This window comes from Photinus pyralis, unplaced genomic scaffold (assembly GCF_008802855.1).
Source record: "Photinus pyralis isolate 1611_PpyrPB1 unplaced genomic scaffold, Ppyr1.3 Ppyr1.4_LG9, whole genome shotgun sequence".
Classification (NCBI taxonomy): Eukaryota; Metazoa; Arthropoda; class Insecta; order Coleoptera; family Lampyridae; genus Photinus; species Photinus pyralis.
Genome location: NW_022170878.1, coordinates 991,725 through 1,012,291, shown reverse-complemented (window position 1 = coordinate 1,012,291; position 20,567 = coordinate 991,725). Strand labels below are relative to the sequence as shown.

Genomic DNA, 20,567 nt, shown 5'->3' with positions numbered 1-20,567 from the left:
TTAAATTTTTCAAACCACATTCAAGCTATTTCTGCGTCAGCTATACAAACATTGGGTTTCATAATTCGTAATAGTAAACCGTTTAAAAATACTGATACGTTGTTGTCCTTGTATTGTGTTTTAATAAGGCCCAAATTGGATTACTGTGATCTTATCTGGTATCCGATCTATAGGACCCACATTATCTCAATTGAGAAAATTCAAAGAAGATTTATGAAGTACGTTTCGTTTAAGCAAGATGGTGTCTATCCGGCTAGAGGTTGTCCCTATGATGAACTGCTTAGCCGGTTTAATCTGCAATCATTGGAGAAAAGACGTATTTGCAATAGTCTTAAATTTACCCATGGTCTATTACATAACCGTATTGATTGTCCTAGCGTACTGTCCCTATTTAACTTTCATGTTCCGCCTCGTACTAGTCGCTATCCGTTAGTTTTTCTTAATCCGACACCCAGAACGAACTTGCTGTTAAAATCGCCAGTGTGTTTGATGTCACAAAATTGTAATCAATACTGCACACAATGTGATTTAAATATCTGCTCATTATCAGATGTAATTAATCTATTTCATTAATCTTTAATTGGTTTGTCATTTCGTAGATATATATGTCTCCTTACATTTAAATATCTATTTATTTTTTTTTTTTTGATAATCAATTTATAGTACATTATGTTTATTTTTCAATCATGCCATATTTAATTTCTGTAATTGTTCTGTAATTGGATGTACAAACATCTGTTGGACAATAAATCATTATTATTATTATTATTGTCGGTGTTTCTTGTGAGAACTCAGGTCTAGCCTGGTTAACTAATCGCACGGATTAAAATCAAGTAACGATTAGTGTCTGTGTCTGTGTCTGTGTCTGGTGAAGTTATGTAGGGTCCTTAAAAAAAAAAATCACACACGTACATTGGACATCTAGGGATAGTATGCAATTCGTACTTACCAACATACCTATTGATGGGCACAGTAGCCAACGCTATCAGGAAAGAGGAAAACAAAACAAAACAAAAAAAATCATTATAATAATTCCTGTAATTTTATTAAATGGAGTTTATTGTGTAAGTGTTTTTTTGGCTTTGCGTTTGGGTTGAATACGAGTGGGTTGTGATAACGTGGTGTGTTTCTGTGAAGAAGGAGTTTTGTTTTTTAATTGTATTTATGGTGTTTCTTTGTTCCTGAGGTCGTATTTGTGAGGTTGCTTGGGTTTTTGGTGGAGATATTGCAGTATTTTGTGAGCCTGTGGTGCTGTTAAGGTTTTTGCGTTTCGGTTGTATACTAGTGGGTTGTTTCTGAGAAGAAGGAGTATTGTGTTTTTTAACTGTGCTAGGGCGTGTAACTTTATTGGATGGACCTGTCTTTGTAGTGCATGTTGCGTTACTTGTATTTATGATGTTTCTTTGTTCTTGAGGTTGTATTTGTGAAATTGCTTGGGTTTTTGGTGGAGATATTTTAGTATGTTGTGAGCCTGTAGTTCTGTTAAGGTTTTTGCGTTTCGGTTGAATACGAGTGGGTTGTGAAAATGTGGTGTGTTTCTGTGAAGAAGGAGTTTTGTGTTTTTTAAATGTGCTAGGGCGTGTAACTTTATTGGATGGACCTGTCTTTGTTTATTATTATTATTATTATTATGGTCGGTTTTCTTGTGAGAACTCAGGTCTAGCCTGGTTAACTAATCGCACGGATTAAAATCAAGTAACGATTAGTGTCTGTGTCTGTGTCTGGTGAAGTTATGTAAGGGTCCTTAAAAAAAAAAAAAAAAAAAAAAAAAAAAAAAATTATTATTATTATTATTATGGTCGGTGTTTCTTGTGAGAACTCAGGTCTAGCCTGGTTAACTAATCGCACGGATTAAAATCAAGTAACGATCAGTGTCTGTGTCTGTGTTTATTATTATTATTATTATTATTATTATTATCGGTGTTTCTTGTGAGAACTCAGGTCTAGCCTGGTTAAACTAATCGCACGGATTAAAACAAGTAACGATTAGTGTCTGTGTCTGGTGAAGTTATGTAGGGTCATTAAAAAAAAAAAAAAAAAAAAAAAAAAAAAAAAATCACACACGTACATTGGACATCTAGGGATAATGTAATTCGTACTTACCAACATACCTATTGATGGGCACAATAGCCAACGCTATCAGGAAATTATTATTATTATTATTATTATTTACGAGCCATTAAGTAAATTGCAGGACTTTTCAGATAGCCTACAAGCTTTTAAGAGCCTGCAAGACACTTTTACCCAAAATCGTCCTGAAACCTTCATTTTCATGCCTACTTTCTGTCAGGAAATTTGAGTTTCCATAACAGAGGCAGAGTTTCCTGTCGCTTGTCACTTTGCTGGCCGCACTGTCACTTTACCGGCCGCATTTGTGACACTATAATGACTTATGTCATCACTGACACATTGACGTTAATCAAAAGTTCTATACGAAAATTGAAATTTTATATTAAAATGCGATTTCGGGTAAAATTTAATACAAAACTCGTCAGTAAAATTACATTACCTGACTCGGAATTTAAAGTACTCGGCCCCAAAGGAGCCTTGTACTTCAATATTTCCTCGCCAGTAATGTATCATTTTCCGAACTTTTATGTAAATAACTATTAAATCCTTTTAAGGCATTTAGGCCTCCATAAACTTTCAAAGGCCTTCCAGACATTCCAAGGGTTTCCTATAAACATTAGAAGCCCTTCATTTGATTACAGCAAAATATTGGAAAAGGGCCAAAGGATCTTTAAGTGCTTTCGAGGGGGTTTAAGGGATCTTAAAAGTCTTTTATCAGTCATCATATTGTGATGGGGGCATTAATGGGTAGGGGGTGGAGGGGGAGGGCTCAAACAAGAAAAATCGATTCCTGTCCCTGATAAATGACCAAACGAGTGCTGAAAATTTTAGCGGAGAGAAGATTCGAGGAATCTCCCGTGTACAGCCTTCAATACCTGAAAAATTTTCATTCCTGAAATCCGTTTCTGGAGGGGGGGGGGGGTATTCAATACCTTCCAAACTCTTGGTGGTATCCGCTGCACCAAAACGTTAATAGTCCATAACACCATAATGGCAACTTTATAGGGAGATTTAGAGAAAACTAAAATCTTAGAAAGTAACTTTTATGGTGGTGGCACTAATGCGAAGGGGGTGGGGAATACCTTTCAAAATCGATTGCTCTCCGTGATAAAGGATCATACTTCTAAAGGTTTTTAACATGGGGTTCACAACTTATTCCATACCCCCAGACCAGGCAACTAGATATGAATATTGAATTAAGTACAAAGATCCTAGAAAGAAAGGGTAGATAAACCTCCTCGAGTTGTGGTCATCGTTTTGTGGTAAATCCATTAATGGGAAGGGGGTAGGTATGGAATACTTAAAAAAAAATAAAAATTGATTGACCTCTCTGACAAATGACCATAGTGATAAAGAGTTTAAACGTATAACGTATATAGGGGGGTCTGGGGAGGTAACGAAAAAAAACTCCCGCCCACAGCGTCTACAACACTAATACTAATATTGGAAGTCTTTCATTCCTTAATTGTGTCTCTCGACGGGGAGGGGGGGGGGCGTTCCATACCCCCCCCCCCCCCCGGTGGTATCCCATCTACCAAAACGTTTAAAGCTCATATCACCCTAATGGCATTTTTACATGTAGATTTCACGAATACGAAGAATTCGATAAACCTTCCTCGAGGTATGGTCATCGTTGTGTGGTGGAGCTATTAATGAGCAAGGGGGGGGTAGGGGGTAGGTTCCATTCAAAAAATTGATAGCTCTCCCTGGCAAGTTATCATAAGTGTGTTGACAATTTTTGACCACTTGGGGGAGAGTATAACCCCAGGTAGTCTGGAGGTATGGACTCCCTAGGAAGAACAGATTCGATGAATCTCCCGTTTACAGCCTTCAAAACACTAACACTAATTTTCGGAAATCTGTCATTCCTGTAATGTGTTCCTGGGGTGTGTTCCATACCCCCAGCCCCCCGGTGGTATCCCATTCTCTAAAAATGTATAGAGCCCATATCACCCTAATGGCAACTTTAAAGGAGATTTAACAAAGACAAAGATTTAAAGAAAAGTTCGAAAAACCTCCCTTTAAGCGTAGTTTCCGTAACTGGAATTAATGGTTGGGGGGTGGGGGGAGAGCATGGAATACGTTAAAAAAATCGATAGAGCCTTCACAGTACTAATACGTACTTATTAGGATATCTTTCGTTGATGAAGTATGAACCTTCTTCATAAGCTCTTACAGTCCTCGACACGTCCCCGTCTCTTTAAAGGCAGAACGTTTATTACTTTTTATGGGGTTTTATAGGTCCTTAACGGCGTTATAAGGAGCACCAATGATCTCAAAGAGTTTTCAAAAGTCATTGAGGGTTTGTTTCGCCGACATTAAGTTTTCTATTAGGGTGTTGGCATGTTAAGGGTCTTCAAGGTTTTAATAATCCCTAGTAACCTTAAGAGCGCTTGAGCATTTTCGTATATCGTTAAGAATCTTTGGAATTCTTTAAAAACTTTTAGGTTTTGAAGTGTCTTTCCAAAAAGGTTACCAGAAAAAATCGAAAGAAACAGACGGAAAATGGTTACCAGGAGTATCACTAAAAAAAGTGATTAAAAAGTGCAACAGGGAACCACAGGGAGAACCATATAGAACATGACTGATTTACCAGGGAGGAATTCAGAAAAGTATGCAAGGAATCTGTTCTGAGTGTTTAACAATAACTCTACATATATACTGGCGCGCTGATTTAGTTTGTCCTTGACCGCGATTACGTCTTTCTTTTATGAGAACGAAAAACGATTAACCGCTTTTCTTGTGGTGCCAAAATAAATACCAACACTGGCAACACCCTCACTAACTTAATTGCAGAAACCGAATTTCTTCCGCCGTAATTGAGCAACGATTTCTTTTCAATTTCACACGTAAAATTCAAACGTGAACGTGAACCACTTTGACCCTACCCCAGTGACCAAAAAGCGAATCCCCCCCCCCCCCCTATTCTTTATTAAAATAATTAATTAACTAGGCTGTCCCACACATGGAAATTGTGCTTCTGAAAGAACAGACCCTAATGTCTTCAAGATTAGTCCAACTCAATTTCAACCCAAGTGTTGAAAATCAGTTTTAGTGCAATATGTAATTTACCTAGCCAAAAAAGCCGCTTCGTCATTACGTATGTAACTTAAGAAAGGTCGAGTGGAACATAACGTGCCCTAGAAACAACATCATCGCACAAAGCTTCCCCATAATTAATTATATAATTAGACCCCCGGCATATTTACACTGACAAAGTTACAAGCCTAATGTAAAAGTTAACTTTGGAGTCATGTTACAAATCTAATTATTTCACCTGTGGTTTACATCTGTTATATCGTTCATATCGTGCCATACATTTATATAGTAATTTAGTTGGCATATTGTTTATAAAAAAAACAGATGTTCTAATATTATTTTGAAATTTTGTCAAAATATAACGAGATCCTTAACATTGCTTTATTTGAGTGCTTAATAAGGGCATAATTATAACATTTGGCGACCGTGACAGGACATTTTTTGCGTGAGTTTTGTTCTGAGAAAACGTTTTTGGAAAATGGAGCAACTGGATATGGAACAACTTAAAAAACTTCGTACTTCTTCCCGGCAGGCGTTTACGAAAGCGTACAACGCATTAGAGGTTCTTTTAGCTGGAGATAGTACTAAGGTAGTTGAAGTGAAAATATCTTGGCAATTATTACAGGAGAGATATGAGACGTTAGTAAAGACAACTGAGGGATTACACTGCCGAATGTCAGCTGATGAAGAAATTTCGCAGGAGAATTTAACCGTAGATATGGATGAAGCAGAAAAGTACACCCGTAAATTTCTAACGGGTAAATATGCGGTAGAAGAGACATTGCAACTTCTTGAGCCTTCACCCAGTTCTGCATCAGTGCAATCTACTCCTGGAGGAACGACAACAGGCGTAATTAATATACCGGTTACAGCCAAGAAAATGAAACTACCGGTTATTAACTTGATAAAGTTTGGTGGTTCTACTCGCGAGTGGTTACGGTTCTGGGGACAATTTCAAAAAATCGATCTTGACGCACAAATGTCTACCGAAGACAAATTTGAATATTTAATTGCGGCGATGGTTCCCGGTTCGAGAGCTGCTGAGTTAATTGCACGCTTTCCACCTACTGGTGATAATTACGCAAAAGCTGTAGACAGTTTAAAAAATCGCTTTGGACGTGAAGATTTGTTAGTGGAAGTGTATATTCGCGAACTGTTAACACTAGTTTTGCAGAATGCCAAACGGGGCATTAACCGCGATGCGTTAGGTAGCTTGTATGACAAACTTGAGTCACATATGCAGGCGTTAGCAACATTGGGAGTTACTACAGATAAATGTGCTGCTATGTTATATCCATTGGTAGAATCTGCGTTACCTGAGGAATTGTTAAGAACGTGGCAACGTACAACGGAGTCGAGACAAGCAAAAGACTGCAAAGAGAAACTCGAAGCGTTAATGCAGTTTATCGGTACCGAAGTAGAAGCTGAGGAAAAAATACGGCTGGCCACTGATGGTTTTGGCTTGTTGAACAAAAGCGAGAGGTCCTCAGAGAAAATGAAGGCGAGTGAAGCTGACAAATCCAAGAAAGAACAAAAGATTGTTCCAACGGCAATGGGTCTTTTGACAACAAAATCAAAAGATGAGATTTGTATCTTTTGTAATGGTGATCATTCTAGCGCTGACTGCGACAAAGCTCGGTCTATGAATTTGGATGAACGTCAAAAGGTAGCTCGAGATAAGAATTGCTGTTTTAATTGCTTGAAACAAGGCCATAGTTTTCGACGGTGCAGGGTCCAGCTTAAGTGTCAATGGTGTTCTAAACGTCACGTCATGGTTATGTGTAGAAGCCTGGCGAATAATAAATCGACAGATCAACCTCCGAAAGCTGAGAAGGAAAAAGCTACTACAATAGAACAGAATCTGGCTTATTTTTTAAATGTTCCTGAAGTTTGTTTAATGACATTGACAGTGACACTTCTTCAAGGTAAACGGGAACAGATAGTGCGCGCCGTAATTGACACTGGGTCCCAAAATTCCTATATACGCGAAGCGGATGCGGTTACTATGGGTTATCATTCAGAACGAGAGGAAGAAATTACACACACTCTTTTCGGTGGAGTTAAGACACGACCTCAAAAACATCATGTGTACCGACTACATTTACGTAGTGTCGATGGTAGTTACGCTTGTACTTTTGAAGCCAAAAGTCAAGAGAATATTTGTGATAAAATTCCCGCTGTTAAATTTATGTCGAACATGCAGGTATTGGAAAAACAAGGTATTTTTCTATCAGATGTTGGCTCATCCGTAGAACAGATTAGTATTTTAATTGGAGCTGACATAGCTGGTAAATTGTTGACTGGACAGCGTGTGCAATTAGACAATGGGCTCGTAGCATTAGAGACTTTATTGGGATGGACATTAATGGGAAAATTACCTGTTACTACTTCCAAACGAAATGATATAACTTTAATTGTGATTTCTCTGTTAATTCAAGATCGTGATATTGCTAACTTTTGGGATCTTGAGACTATTGGTATAAAGGACTTGGCAAGTCAGAAATCAAAGGAGACGCGAGAAAAGGAAGTTGTAGAGCGGTTTCTAGAGACAGTGACAGTAAATGAAGAAGGCCGCTATGAGATAGAACTCCCTTGGACTGAAGAACATTTACCGCTGTCGTCCAATAGAAGACATGCAGAGAGAAGATTATTTTCGCTTACAAAAAAGTTACAATTGGAAAATCGCTTGTTGGACTATCACAACGTTTTGCAAGAATGGTCCAAAGAAGGAATAATTGAGCTTGTTCCAAAAGAATGTCTCAATCAAGAAGGACACTATCTGGCGCATCGGCACGTAGTAAAAGAAGATAGCACCACTAAATTGCGACCAATATTCAATGCATCGGCGAAAACTGATAACTCAAATTCCCTAAACTTATGTTTAGAAACCGGACCGAATTTGATAGAATTGATTCCCAAAATACTTTTGGATTTTAGAAAAAGGAATTTTGGAGTAATATCTGATATACAAAAGGCATTTTTGCAGATAAGTGTCGCTAAAAGGGATCGAAATTATTTGAAGTTTCTTTGGTGGTCCGATCCACGAGCGACAGAGATGGTTGAATGGAGACATGCACGAGTTGTTTTCGGAGTATCGAGCAGTCCTTTTTTGTTGGGAGCAGTTATAAGATTCCATTTACAAAAATTTGTGGATAAGGAATCGTCTGACCAGAATGTGGTGTCCAAATTGTTACGCAGTTTTTACGTGGACAATTGTGTAACGAGTGTGGATAATGAAGTTGAACTGACAACATTTATGACAGAAGCGACTTCTATCATGTCAGAAGGACAGTTTACGCTCAGAGGTTGGGAATTTACCGGACAACAGTGTGGAAAAGAAACGAACGTTCTTGGACTTGTGTGGCACAAGGAACGAGACACATTGTGCATTAATCCGTCGATACTCAACACCCAAAAAGAAGATAAAGTTACTAAAAGAAGTATTCTGTCGGCGACGAATAAGGTATTTGATCCGATTGGTTTTACATGTCCGGTTATGCTACTTCCTAAGCTGTTGTTGCAACGAACGTGGCTGTGGGGTCTAGACTGGGATACAGAAGTGGATGAACCAGTTAGACAAGAGTTTGTTAATTGGAAAGAGCAGTTACAGTCGTTAAAAGAATTGGAAATACCGCGCCGATTAATTACTAATTCAGTGACAGAAGATGGATTGAGCATACACACGTTTTGTGATGCTAGCGGCAAAGCCTATGCTGCAGCCGTTTATTTGAGAGCAGCATCGTCTCAAGGAGTTACAGTTCAATTGATTACAGCCAAGGTAAGAGTAGCGCCTACGAAGTCAACCACGATTCCTAGATTAGAGTTGTTAGCGGCCACTATTGGCGCCAGGTTGACTAATTTTGTAATTCAAGAGTTACAATACCAGAATGTTCAAGTGTACATATGGACAGATTCCACAACTGTACTATCGTGGATTCTACGAGACGGAAACTGGAATGTATTTGTGAAAAATCGAGTTACAAAGATACGACAGTTGGTGGAGTGGAGTTGCTGGAGATTTGTACCAGGTGAATTAAATCCGGCGGACTTACCTTCCCGAGGATGTTCAGCTAAGCAATTGTTAGCATCGAAATGGTGGGAGGGCCCTTTATGGTTAAAGAAACATTCAGAAGAATGGCCAAAGTCACCAGACGAAGTTGATGAAACGGAGGTAGCTAGAGAACAGCAAAAAGGATTGGTGAAAACCAAAAAAGAAGAAGCTGTGCCCGTACTTCTATCAAGACAGTTAACTTCAATCAAAGACAATTCGTGGTATCCCGATGTTTCTAGTTATCATACCGTCGTGCGGTGTATCGCGTGGTCTAAACGTTTTGTGAATAATTGTCGTGTTCCTAAAAGTCAAGTTCCTAAACGTCAAGTTTATAAACGTCACGTTCCTAACAATGTTCGTGTTTCTGGACCTTTATTAGTAAGGGAAATATGTGCAGCTGAAGTTTTGTTGTTAAAGAGTTTACAGACAGAAATGTTCGAAGGTGTTGACGATTCGCGATTGAAAACACTTAACCCTTTTGTAGACGATGACGGCGTTATTCGTCTAAAGACCAAAGTGTTTAATAGTACTGATAATTATAATTTCAGGTGCCCAGTAGTGTTAAGCCCTGAACATAAAATGGTAAAAAGGTTGATCCGACAACGTCATGAAGATTTGTACCATGCAGGAGTACAAACCACCATAAATGTTATCCGCGAAGAGTATTGGGTTTTGTCAGCCAGGCGAGCAGTTAGAACGGTTATAAAATCGTGTGTAAAGTGCCAGAGGTATAACGCCACTAAAGTCGAAGTGAACACTCCGCCGCTACCGCTAAATAGAGTACGAGATGCTGCAATCTTTGAGGTCGTAGGTGTGGACCTCGCAGGTCCTTTATACTTACAGGAAGGACAGAAAGCTCGTGGACGACCATCCTGCATTTATAGCGATCAGGGGACTAATCTGGTTGGAGCAGGGAACCTTTTCAAGAAGTTAGACTGGGATAAGATACAGGAACGAGGTTCTGCATACAAAATAGAATGGAGATTCAACCCTCCTTCAGCTCCATGGTGGGGTGGATTTTGGGAAAGGCTAATTCGTCTGTTAAAGCAGTTATTGAGAAAAGTACTAGGACGAATTTCGTTATCGTATGAAGAGTTAATTACGGTGCTGATAGATTGTGAAGCTGTCATCAATGCTCGGCCGATTACATATCTGAGCGCTGATAGTAACGATTTAGCTCCACTCACTCCATCCATGTTTCTGCAAGAAGTACCGGAAATCGGCATTCCTGACTGTGATTATATTGCCCGTAAACATTTATGCCGAAACTTGAAATATCGTCAGCAGTTAACCAAAGACTTACGTCAGCGTTTTCGCTCTGAATATTTGGGTTCTTTGTTCTACGCTGCAAATTCTAATAAAGCCACGAGAAACCTTAGAGTCGGTGAATTGGTTTTGATTGGTGACGATAATCAGAAGAGAGCAGATTGGCCTTTAGCAAGAATTTTGGAATTGTATCCAGGAAAAGATGGGGTGTGTCGTGTAGCCAAGTTACGCACAGCTAAAGGAGAATTGTCGAGGCCAATTCAACGTATTTACCCGTTAGAAGTAGATTTAGTTATCGGAAAAGGAGAGTCTGAAAAAGAGATTGTGCGACCCATTAAGAGTCTGGAGTCGGACAATAAGTCAGAGCCAGCAGAGGATATAAAAGTAAAGACAAGACTTGGAAGATTGGTGAAGAAACCAAATAGGTTAAATCTTTAATTCTTGTGATTTCTATTTTAAGTTACACTTAAAAGGTGGGAGAATGTTATATCGTTCATATCGTGCCATACATTTATATAGTAATTTAGTTGGCATATTGTTTATAAAAAAAACAGATGTTCTAATATTATTTTGAAATTTTGTCAAAATATAACGAGATCCTTAACATTGCTTTATTTGAGTGCTTAATAAGGGCATAATTATAACAACATCGAAACCATCCATTGTTAATGAGTTCCGGAATAATCTCGACATTGGTCGATTTTATCAGACAAATTTCGAGGCAATTTACGAGCTAAATTCCATTCCATTGAATGAAAAACAGGAGGGGTTTTCGGAACGCGCTATTGAGAAATAACGTTTTTATTCTCAGCGGTCTCTTACAAAGTGGCCGATGTTACATTGCTGGCAACCGGATCGATATGTTTAATAAAAATATTAGGACGAGTCGGTAAAGGGGATGAAATTCAGGACGAGTGCTATCAATAGAATTGCATTGCTACACATTCGTTGGAATATCGATTTCGGTACAATTTTGATTCAACGAGTGCGCCCCTAAGGACGGCAGAAAAACTCGGTTTCCAAGCTTCAAGATCTCTCAAAGGACACGTAAGCGCCCGCGAGGTTTTACGAACCGTTCGTATTGCCTCTGCAAAATTGTTAATTATATCAGCAGACGGCCAAATCGCATTAGCTGCCAAAGAACTCGAAGCTTCAGTCGCCTCTTTCCGCCGACTTCCTCAGGAAAATATCAAACGGTTGCTATTAGTCTTTTGAAAACGGACTAGCGGTAAAAATGCAAAATTTGAGAATACAACAATACTATCCAAAAGAATCCCCTCTAAACCGAGCTCATATCTTTTATTAGGAACCCCCAAATACTGGAAGGGAACGCTGGGTTTCCAGCTCGCCCGACGGGTTCGTAAGAAAGCGTTCAAAAATTAAAACTTTCTCGACTTTCGGTCATCATAAAAATTAAAGACTAGTCTTAAAATTCATAATTAATTAAGCGCGCTTCATGTGACACCTAACCCACCTCAAACGGATTATGTATACTGCGGATTACTTCGTTGACCGAGCTGAAGCACGACTGTGAAGTTTTAATGCTCATTTTCGCCTAACATTGGGAAACTAACTTCGGTAAAACAACAATATTAATTTTATACTAATTTTAATGTCTTTACCTGCATAAATTAAAGTTATCGTCCTGTCTATTTAGAGTGATAAAACGTCTGGTTTAGTAAACAAATTTTTCCTTTTTTGTCAATAAAAATAGAGACCACACTCATTCCTAAACCCCGTTAATGACAAACGTACCCGTTGTCGGAGGAGTTTTTACAGTGAGAAAGTTCAGGATTTACGTTCTCCGTATCAGTGTAAGGAGGCCGATCCGATCTAATAATTGTACTCCCGATGTATTTAAAAATCTATCAATTTTATTTCAAAAAAGGGAGTTTACCCTCCTTTAAGCATGTTGTGAACGGGCAAAAAACTGGTACAGGATTAGAACAGACCCTTTAGCTTTTAGAGTACCAACAGAGGTGTCTCAGAGACCCCAAAAAGAAAAGTTTTCTCCACAGTTTTCCTTTATTTTTGCGCTGGGGTTCTTTTGTTTAGCTAAATGTTAAATAACCCTTCTCTTACACTCCACTGTGCATGCTCTTATTTTACTTTACTTTTTAACAAAGTCATTAAAGAAAATTGCCGTAGGGTCATTCAGCGACCTCTGTTGGTCACCTACGCCAATTCTTTTTTGTCAGTAAATTTTATATTTTATTGATGTGCACTTGTGCAGTGTTCATAGACAGTGATAGATGGCTTAGTAATCGTATAACATATACATACATACATCAACTCTTGAGTCTTGCATCTCTCATCTCAAGTTGCGAATCTGAAGTTTGAGTTTTGTGTCGCGAGTCTTCGGATATGAGTCTTGAAATTGTAACCTTCAATCTAAAGCTTTGACTGTTAGGCCTTGAGTTATAACGCCGTATTACTAAATATCTGGATTCCTGACTCAACATTCCCAATTTCCGAATTTTAATCCTCGATTTTTCGATTCCCTGTTATAGACTCTCAATTTCTGATACCCGATCCTTGAGCTCTGACTATTCAGTAGTGATGTAATAGACCTCTGCTTCCGCTTCCGCAAGTGCAGAGGTTCCGCATACTTTTTCGCTTCCTCTTCCTCCTTCGATTCCGCTGTTTTATACAACGGAAATGTACAGTAATTTTTCAAATATGGCAAAGTGCAGTTTGATTGACCAGGTGCGCTCTGATTATCAAATTTATAGCCCGCTTCCTCTTCTGTTTCCACTTCTGCTTCAGTTGCATCACTACTATTTAGTATTTAACGATTTCTGAATCTTGGTACCTCGTGTCATGAATCTTGAATCTTTATTCTCGGAATTTGAATATTCATTAACGAGCTTTGAGCTTTAATTCTTGAGCATTGAATCTTGAGTCTTGCATCTTGAGTCTTTGAATATAAGGTGTTGGGCCTCGAATCTTGAGTTTTAAGTCTTAAGCCCTAAGTTATGAATTTTGAACGTTAAAACGAGAATCATTTTGGGTTTTGACAAATGACTATTGACTCTTGAACTATTGATATCGTTTCGTGAGTCTTGAGTCTTAGTCTTCACTATTTTTTCTCGAGTTTTGTGTCCTCGTTGTTGAGCCTTTGAGTGTTTTCTCTTGCGCCTTGAGTATTCAACCTTGAATTCCGGGTCTTGAATTTTGAGCCTTGAATCTTGAATTTTGGATATTCCAGCTTTGTGTTAAGTACTTTGAATAGTCAGTATTGGGTGTTGACCTTAAGGCTCCAGTCTAAGGTGTCGAGTCTCCAGTCTTAAACCTCGAGTTTCAAGACTCTTGAGTCTTGCATCTCGTATCAGTTCCCAGATCTCCGATCTCTAACTGGAAAAAGGGTGGTTTGTGTCCTGAAGCTGAAGCAAGTTGAGAATATTAGATTTGAATCTCTGGTTACGATTCTTGAGCGAGTCTTGAGTCGCGAATGTTCGGATTCGAGTCTTGTAAATGTAAGCTTTGGCTCTTAGCTTTTATTCCTAACTCCGTATTACCGAAGCTCCGGATTACTGACTCCGGATTGCCGATTCCACAATCTCAATCTTCGATTTTCGATTCTCCGTTATAGACTCTCAATTTCTGATTCCCTGGTTTTTGAGCTTTGCCTATTAGTATCTAAACCTCAGAGGTTCCACCATGTATATACAACTTGCGACGATGCACACATTTTTGAGAGTTGGCAAGCATGCAATTTTTAGCAGGGGAAAGCGATTTGCGCCATCTGGAAAGCACAAACGACGGTTACGTTTTGGCATCTTGTCTTAAACGCGTCGCTCTGTAAATGTTTGTTGTTATTTTGTGTTATTTAATGCAGGTAGTAATTTTTGCATTTCTTTGTATCGTATTTGTGTTTTGTATTCCGCATTTTATATTTTTTGTGTTTCAATCTTCATTTTTGAAATGTACCGCAATGCAGAGTGACATATTTAATACCGTTATCCTTTTGTTTCTAATTGTTTACATTTTTGGTGTAATGCTTGCTTAATTTATGTTTATTGATATTAATTACTTGGTCTTGTCCCTGAACTAACATTCATATAAGTTTTGATCATTTTATTTTAATATGTGGAAATGTACCGATTCGGTTGATATATTTACTGACTTGTTGTTTGTAACTAACAATTTTCTCCGTGAATGAAGCAGTCACGGGGGTGGTAAAAACTGTAGTCAAAATTGAGTTACGACACCTAATTCCCGGATTGTCTTCGACATTCAACTGTAAGCTCGAAACCCCGAAACCAGGGGCGGGTTAACTATCTTGCCGGAGCGGGATTACGCTAATCAAAGGTCTTCAGTTTAGAACCTATGTACGATAAATGAGTTACGATTCGTAATTATTACATATCTCGTTTCTAGTTAAATTTGCTTATAAGGCCATGTAATTTTCCATCTTGCTTTTAAAAAAAGATTTTATTTTATTTTCTATATTTTTGAAATAGCGTCTAAATAATTCCTAATATCTTGGCATACTTTATTTTCAAATCATATTTGTTTTTTTTTTGTATTATTTGTTTCTGCTGAGTAGTTTTTTCTCTTTTTATTTTGTTTTGTTTATTACTAATTTAGAATTAATAACTTTTCTTTATGTATTGTCGCGTTTGTCCTGTAAATGGGTGTTCCTGTTGGGCAAATAAAGCATTATTATTATTATTATTTATTGCACCAGAGATGAGTCACATCCTGTGTGTGTGTTTCGCAGAATTTAGGTACCTGCTCTTATCTGACCCTTTGTTCCCAAAATTTGTTTTTAACCTTGAGTGTAACCAACATTGTGTATACATATATGCATTTACTATCTTTGTTAACTACTACTTAAACTTTTCCAAATTTTACAAATTATTCTGTTAACTAACTTTTGGACTGTATTAATCAAACTGCGAGGTTTTTCTACGCCGTACTCTTTTTACCCTTAGCAGTTACTTTTGCGAGAGTACCTTTTGGCTTTGATTGCTTTGCTTATGTTAATGTACATCAACTAAATTTCCGGGTTTTCACAATCATAATAATATTATGATCATTATTAAACAAACTTTTCACAATTTTACGTTCCTTCCCTACTGTGCTTCAGGTCAAAGCGTTGTTTACAACTAACGTAAGGGGGCCCTGCCTTACATGTTTTATCACGTGGCACTTTTCAAATTTAATCGGGACCTTGTTTAGTTTTGGAGGAAATAGCCATTCGGGTGGCCATTTTTAAACGTTGCCGTGTTCTTGTAGTGGGAAGTTAGCGTAGAACATGGGGGTTAGGTACACTACAACCGTTCTCTTTTGTACGTTCCAACTAATTAAAAATTTTACTTAGGACTCGTTTTTGTACCTCAAAGCAGAACAAATTAGTGGGGTCTCCAGAAGACCCTTGTTGGTAACCTACGGAACAGAAAGTGAGTCAGTACTCTAAGAGTTAAAAAAACATGTTCTCAAACTGGGTGAGAACGAAACAAAAATGACAAAAAAATGGTGCAGAATATGGAAAATGCTTCAATTAATAGTCTGAGTGCTTGACCTAAAATGAAATAAAGATCGCACTTTTGAATAAAGATATGAAAATTTGCTCATTTGCCTCTGGAATCCTCGTTAGGGATGGGGGTGCCTATACAAATGTTGATTGCTAAAGACTGGGCCACTTTTTTCGACTATACGAAGCTACATGGTTCTGAAAAACGTTTAGAATAATTGGGGTCGACCACTGAGAGGCCTATATAAGTAAGGATTGCCTACCCATTCAGGCACCTAGGGCACCAACTAGCCGATTTCTATATTTGTGTGATTTTTTTCAGTGTTTTAGCTCCATAGCGGCATAATTACCCGCAAAGGTAAGTAATTAAATCGCATAAAGTGTTTATGGCACTCAGGGGTATAAACTGGGCCCTTTCAGTTAGCATCAGATCAACGACTAAGAGGCCGATCACAAGGCGAAAATTGGAATTGGAAATTGGTAGGCAACCCCTATTCTTATGGGCTTACCTGCACCCCACTGGCCGACACCAAATATTCTCAAAGTCTTTCAGTAACCGTGGAGCTTAGTATAGTCCAAAAAAATGGTCCAGTCATTAGCAATCAACATTTGTGTAGGTAAACTCCCCTAAAGGGGGTTCCAGAGGCAAATGAGCATGTACCGACGAATTTTGTTCATAATCTCCCAGCTATAATAGAATTTTACTTTACATAAAATGACTAGGAGGTCGTCGTGGCTTGCCCACGTTTGGTGTTAGTGGTAGAATAAGTGGAGGAAGGAGCCTTTGCAGTTAAAAACATTGTTTGGCTTCTAGACGGACCTTACTTGATGGTCAATGCCTCGGTGGTACAAGCGAATATCGTTGCTAGTTTTGATTTCGGTTTTCATGCTTAAAAATACTTTTCCCTCAAGGGCGGAATTCTAAGGATTTTAAGCAAGGTTTTAAAAAGCCTGAATACCGTAAAACCTCTTAATTCCATCGTAATTAAAGTAATTAAAGAAAGTAGAAATTTTGGAATTTCAAAACCTTTACTAATTATTAGATTTCAAATATGGCAACTCCTAATCTTAGACTTTAAATGTGACTGTAGGTTTTGCACGGGAGTAAATTCGTAGTGAGTAAAATTAGTTTGTCGCATTTATATCAGGGACGAAAAATAAGGCGGCCCGATTGCTTAGTTGGTAAGGCCGCCGCCTCCCAACACTAAAAAATAAAGTTTCTTAGCTAGAGATAGTCTCACAAAGGATCGGCAAAAGCGAGAATTGTCTGTTTACTTACCACCATTTGGTAGATGGCATCAACGATGTTATACATTTCGTCTCTAGTTATATATCCATCGTTGTCGACGTCGTACAGCCTAAACGCCCCTGAAAGATACACATGGATTAGCACTCGTTCAGCAACAAAGAACGTAAAGGGTTGTTCGCATCAGATTATAAACTAGAGCGATAAATAAATAATTACACAAAATTATCGGATCCGGGTATCATGCAGGCACCCGTTATCGATTCCGGGCAACCCTTCCCTTGAGCGCTCAAAATATTGAGAATAAAAACGTATAAACCCGACACTAACGGGCATTTTTCTTCTTCGCGCTTCCAACTTTCCTGCAAAGTTGAAAGTTTTTGTTAACAAGAAGGGTCTCTCGTTCGTGTTTATCTTTCTAACGCACCCACTTTGGGATGTTTAATTCGTAATTATTTACAGAGGCGCGTCTTGAATAAAGGACGGGTGGCATTGTGCGACACTCGAGACAAAAGGGTTGAGGGAAGTGGAGGTTATTCATTTAGGCTGTAATTTGTTGTCAGTTTCAGATAGCGCGAAAGTACTTATACATTCCGACAGATAAATACGAAGAGTTATTTAGACAATTTGTTGCATAGAGTTGGGCGTGATTCTTCATTGTTATAATCAGAATGTCTACCCTCCAATAATAAAAAGAAAGGGTATAGAAAGGAAAGGAATATCGGACTCGCATTTGATCCGGCAAACCTAAAAGGAAAAAAGGGATGCTAAACAGAATGTTAAGAAAAATAATTTATCTGAGATAAGAGCGGATTTGTCGCAGGATTTGCTTCTTGCTGCTTAGCAGCTCTCCGGAAGGATTTGGCTTGTGACCCCAAGTGCAACAAGATATCAAATTATAAATTTGACCAGGTCCGTGAAGTTGGAGTGTCGACTTGAAAGGAATTAAGTTCCAAGTATCTCATAATTTTGTACTCATTTTGTGCTAATTTGTGCTGCCAATTTAAAATTTTGTGCTCATCAGGTTAATGAGTAATTCAACTTTTTCTGATGACACTACAACTTCACGCTCGAGTGTCAACATCGATATTTTCAAAATTTTCTTTTACTATAATTTTGTGCTCATTTTGTGCTAATTTGTGCTGCTAATTTAAAATTTTGTGCTCATCAGGTTAATGAGTAATTCAAATTTTTCTGAAGATACTCACTGTAGTGTCAGTTAGTTGGATATTGCCATCGCCGTTTTTTTGGAAAAAATTTCATCAAATGTCGACATTTTAGATCATTTTAAGCAACTTCTAAATAATAAAATTTTTCTGCCTGTGGGTACGTACCGTACGTACTATGTACAGTGTGGTCCAATTTCGATGGGATTAAGTGGGTAATTTTCTTATTAGCGCAGATAAACGAAAACGGTTTTAGTACTCGTGTCCTTATTTTTTATGCTTATTCCATTACCTTTGCCGGAAATAAGCTGCCGTCTTTTGTTTTTTCACTAGAGAGAAAAAGTGAAAAATGTTGAAGCTAGAACAAAATGGCTTTAGCATTATTCAATCAGTTTTTAATGTAGATAACCAATGTCGTCAGTCGTTTGTTTCTAGACCTTTTAATAACCAACTTTTTATTTATTTATTATTGTCTTTATTTTATAGTGGGCGGAGTGTTAGCTAATTAGCTACTCTTTCCACAAAAAAACTTTTGTTATTATCTTTCAGGCAAGATGTATTAATAAGCAAAATTTATTGTAAAAAGCTTATTCTTGAAAATAAGTATGATGTATTATACATTTTAGGAAAGCTCGTAAAGCAATAAATTTTTTTAAACCATGGTAAATTGTAACTTCAATTAAAAAAAATCAACTTTGAGTTACAACGCAGTTACTAAAAGAATTAGAAACAAACAAATCGTACAAAAGAAATAGGGCTGAATTTGTGTTTATGAACTTATAACATTAATCCGAATTATAATGGAATTTTGTGATAAAATGGTTACCCAATTTTCGTGTATAATTAGTCGTAATGACAATTATCAGGCTGAAGAACGGAATGAAGCCTGTGAATGCGGTATCTGTTTGCACAGCTTGCAATCTGTTTTATTTTAATAGATTTACTATTCTTAAATGTTTTCTATTTTTTTAATGGTAGAACCTAGATTTTAGCGCATTTTTAAACTTATGTTGGAAGGCGCAATTATGACCACTTTCTCCGTCCGTCCATGCGAGGGCGCCACTGCTCCTACAGTTTTCAATACAGGGTGTTTTTTTGGGAGCTTTAGTTAAAAGTTTCTGGGAAAGTAAAATAGGTAGGTTTTTGAAAATTTGTACTTAGGAGTTACTCTGAAGGCCGAATCGATGTAAAATATTTTCAAAATGGCCGCACTTCCGGAAACACCGGAAGTAGATAGTAACTTCGTTATTTTAAATGGCAACCCCTATTTTTTATTGCATTTTTGGATTCTACGTGAAATTTCAGTTCTTTTGATACCCATATGTCGATATCTGCCATTTATGGTTTTTAAGTTATTTTGACTTTAAGAAAAAAAATGGCGGATGCAGATGGTACCTTGATAATTGATTACTTGAAAACGGTTGTAGTCATGGCAACCTATTTTTATCAGTGAATAGAGAATGAATAGGGCTTTCTTTTAGTGCACTTAAAACAAAGTTAAGTTGCATACAACCGCACCTATGGAGATCCAAATTTAAGAAACTTCAAAGTCTATAAACTCAGTTTTTTTAAATGGAATGACCATGTTCTTAATATTGCATGAGATAGAGAATCGAAATTGGCATATTTTGATATTACATGTTCCTATAGCTATCTTTAACAGTTTCTGATTTATTCCCATTTCATTGAATTGATCTCGGAATTGATGCCATTTTTTTTCGCATTTTCTTTTTAGTAGTTGGCCATGATTTTATAACAATCGAATTTTAAACAAATCAAGGAATGGATTCTTTAATACCATTGATTCTAGTTCTAGTCTAAATAATTCATTAATAAATAACTCATTTATTAAGGATATAGGACGGAAAATTTTTGAAAAATCTAAACAGAGTCGTTCAACTGAATTTCTTAAACAAGTCTGGAAATTAAGAGAGGTAATGTGATATCTGTTCTAGCAACAATTCCATACCAAAAATGTTTCAACGAAGTTTTTTATATTTTGCATTGAATTTAATATGTTAATCTTGCATTTGCAATTCAATTCATTTTCTTAAATATTCTCTTGTAGAGCTTTGTATCACTTGTGCTTCAACGGTTTGTAGTGCATTAGGGGTACAAAATTTCCAAAATTCATACAATTTCGTTCCAGTTTTTGAGTGAATGTACGGAAAGCACGCGCCGCGATTCTGCCCATTTCACCATAAATAACAATTAAATTCCAAAATAGGTGAAACCACTGCGAGTCATTTT

At 37.6% G+C, this 20,567-nt stretch overlaps 3 protein-coding genes across 3 annotated transcripts; all 3 read left to right on the top strand.

The window, feature by feature from the left end:
- Positions 1–5,587: 5,587 nt before the first annotated feature.
- On the top strand, positions 5,588–8,012 carry LOC116180669. The gene is made up of 2 exons (XM_031500774.1): positions 5,588–7,903; positions 7,995–8,012. Exons 1-2 carry the CDS (start codon positions 5,588–5,590, stop codon positions 8,010–8,012), a joined length of 2,334 nt encoding a protein of 777 aa, XP_031356634.1.
- Positions 8,013–8,329: 317 nt separating this feature from the next.
- LOC116181149 lies at positions 8,330–9,077 on the top strand. Its single transcript, XM_031501427.1, has 2 exons — positions 8,330–8,887; positions 8,940–9,077. The coding sequence occupies exons 1-2, from the start codon at positions 8,366–8,368 to the stop codon at positions 8,961–8,963; spliced, it is 546 nt and encodes a 181-aa protein (XP_031357287.1). The 5' UTR covers positions 8,330–8,365; the 3' UTR covers positions 8,964–9,077.
- A 515-nt stretch (positions 9,078–9,592) lies between these two features.
- LOC116180668 lies at positions 9,593–10,864 on the top strand. Its single transcript, XM_031500773.1, has one exon. The coding sequence runs from the start codon at positions 9,593–9,595 to the stop codon at positions 10,862–10,864; it is 1,272 nt and encodes a 423-aa protein (XP_031356633.1).
- Positions 10,865–20,567: the final 9,703 nt, after the last annotated feature.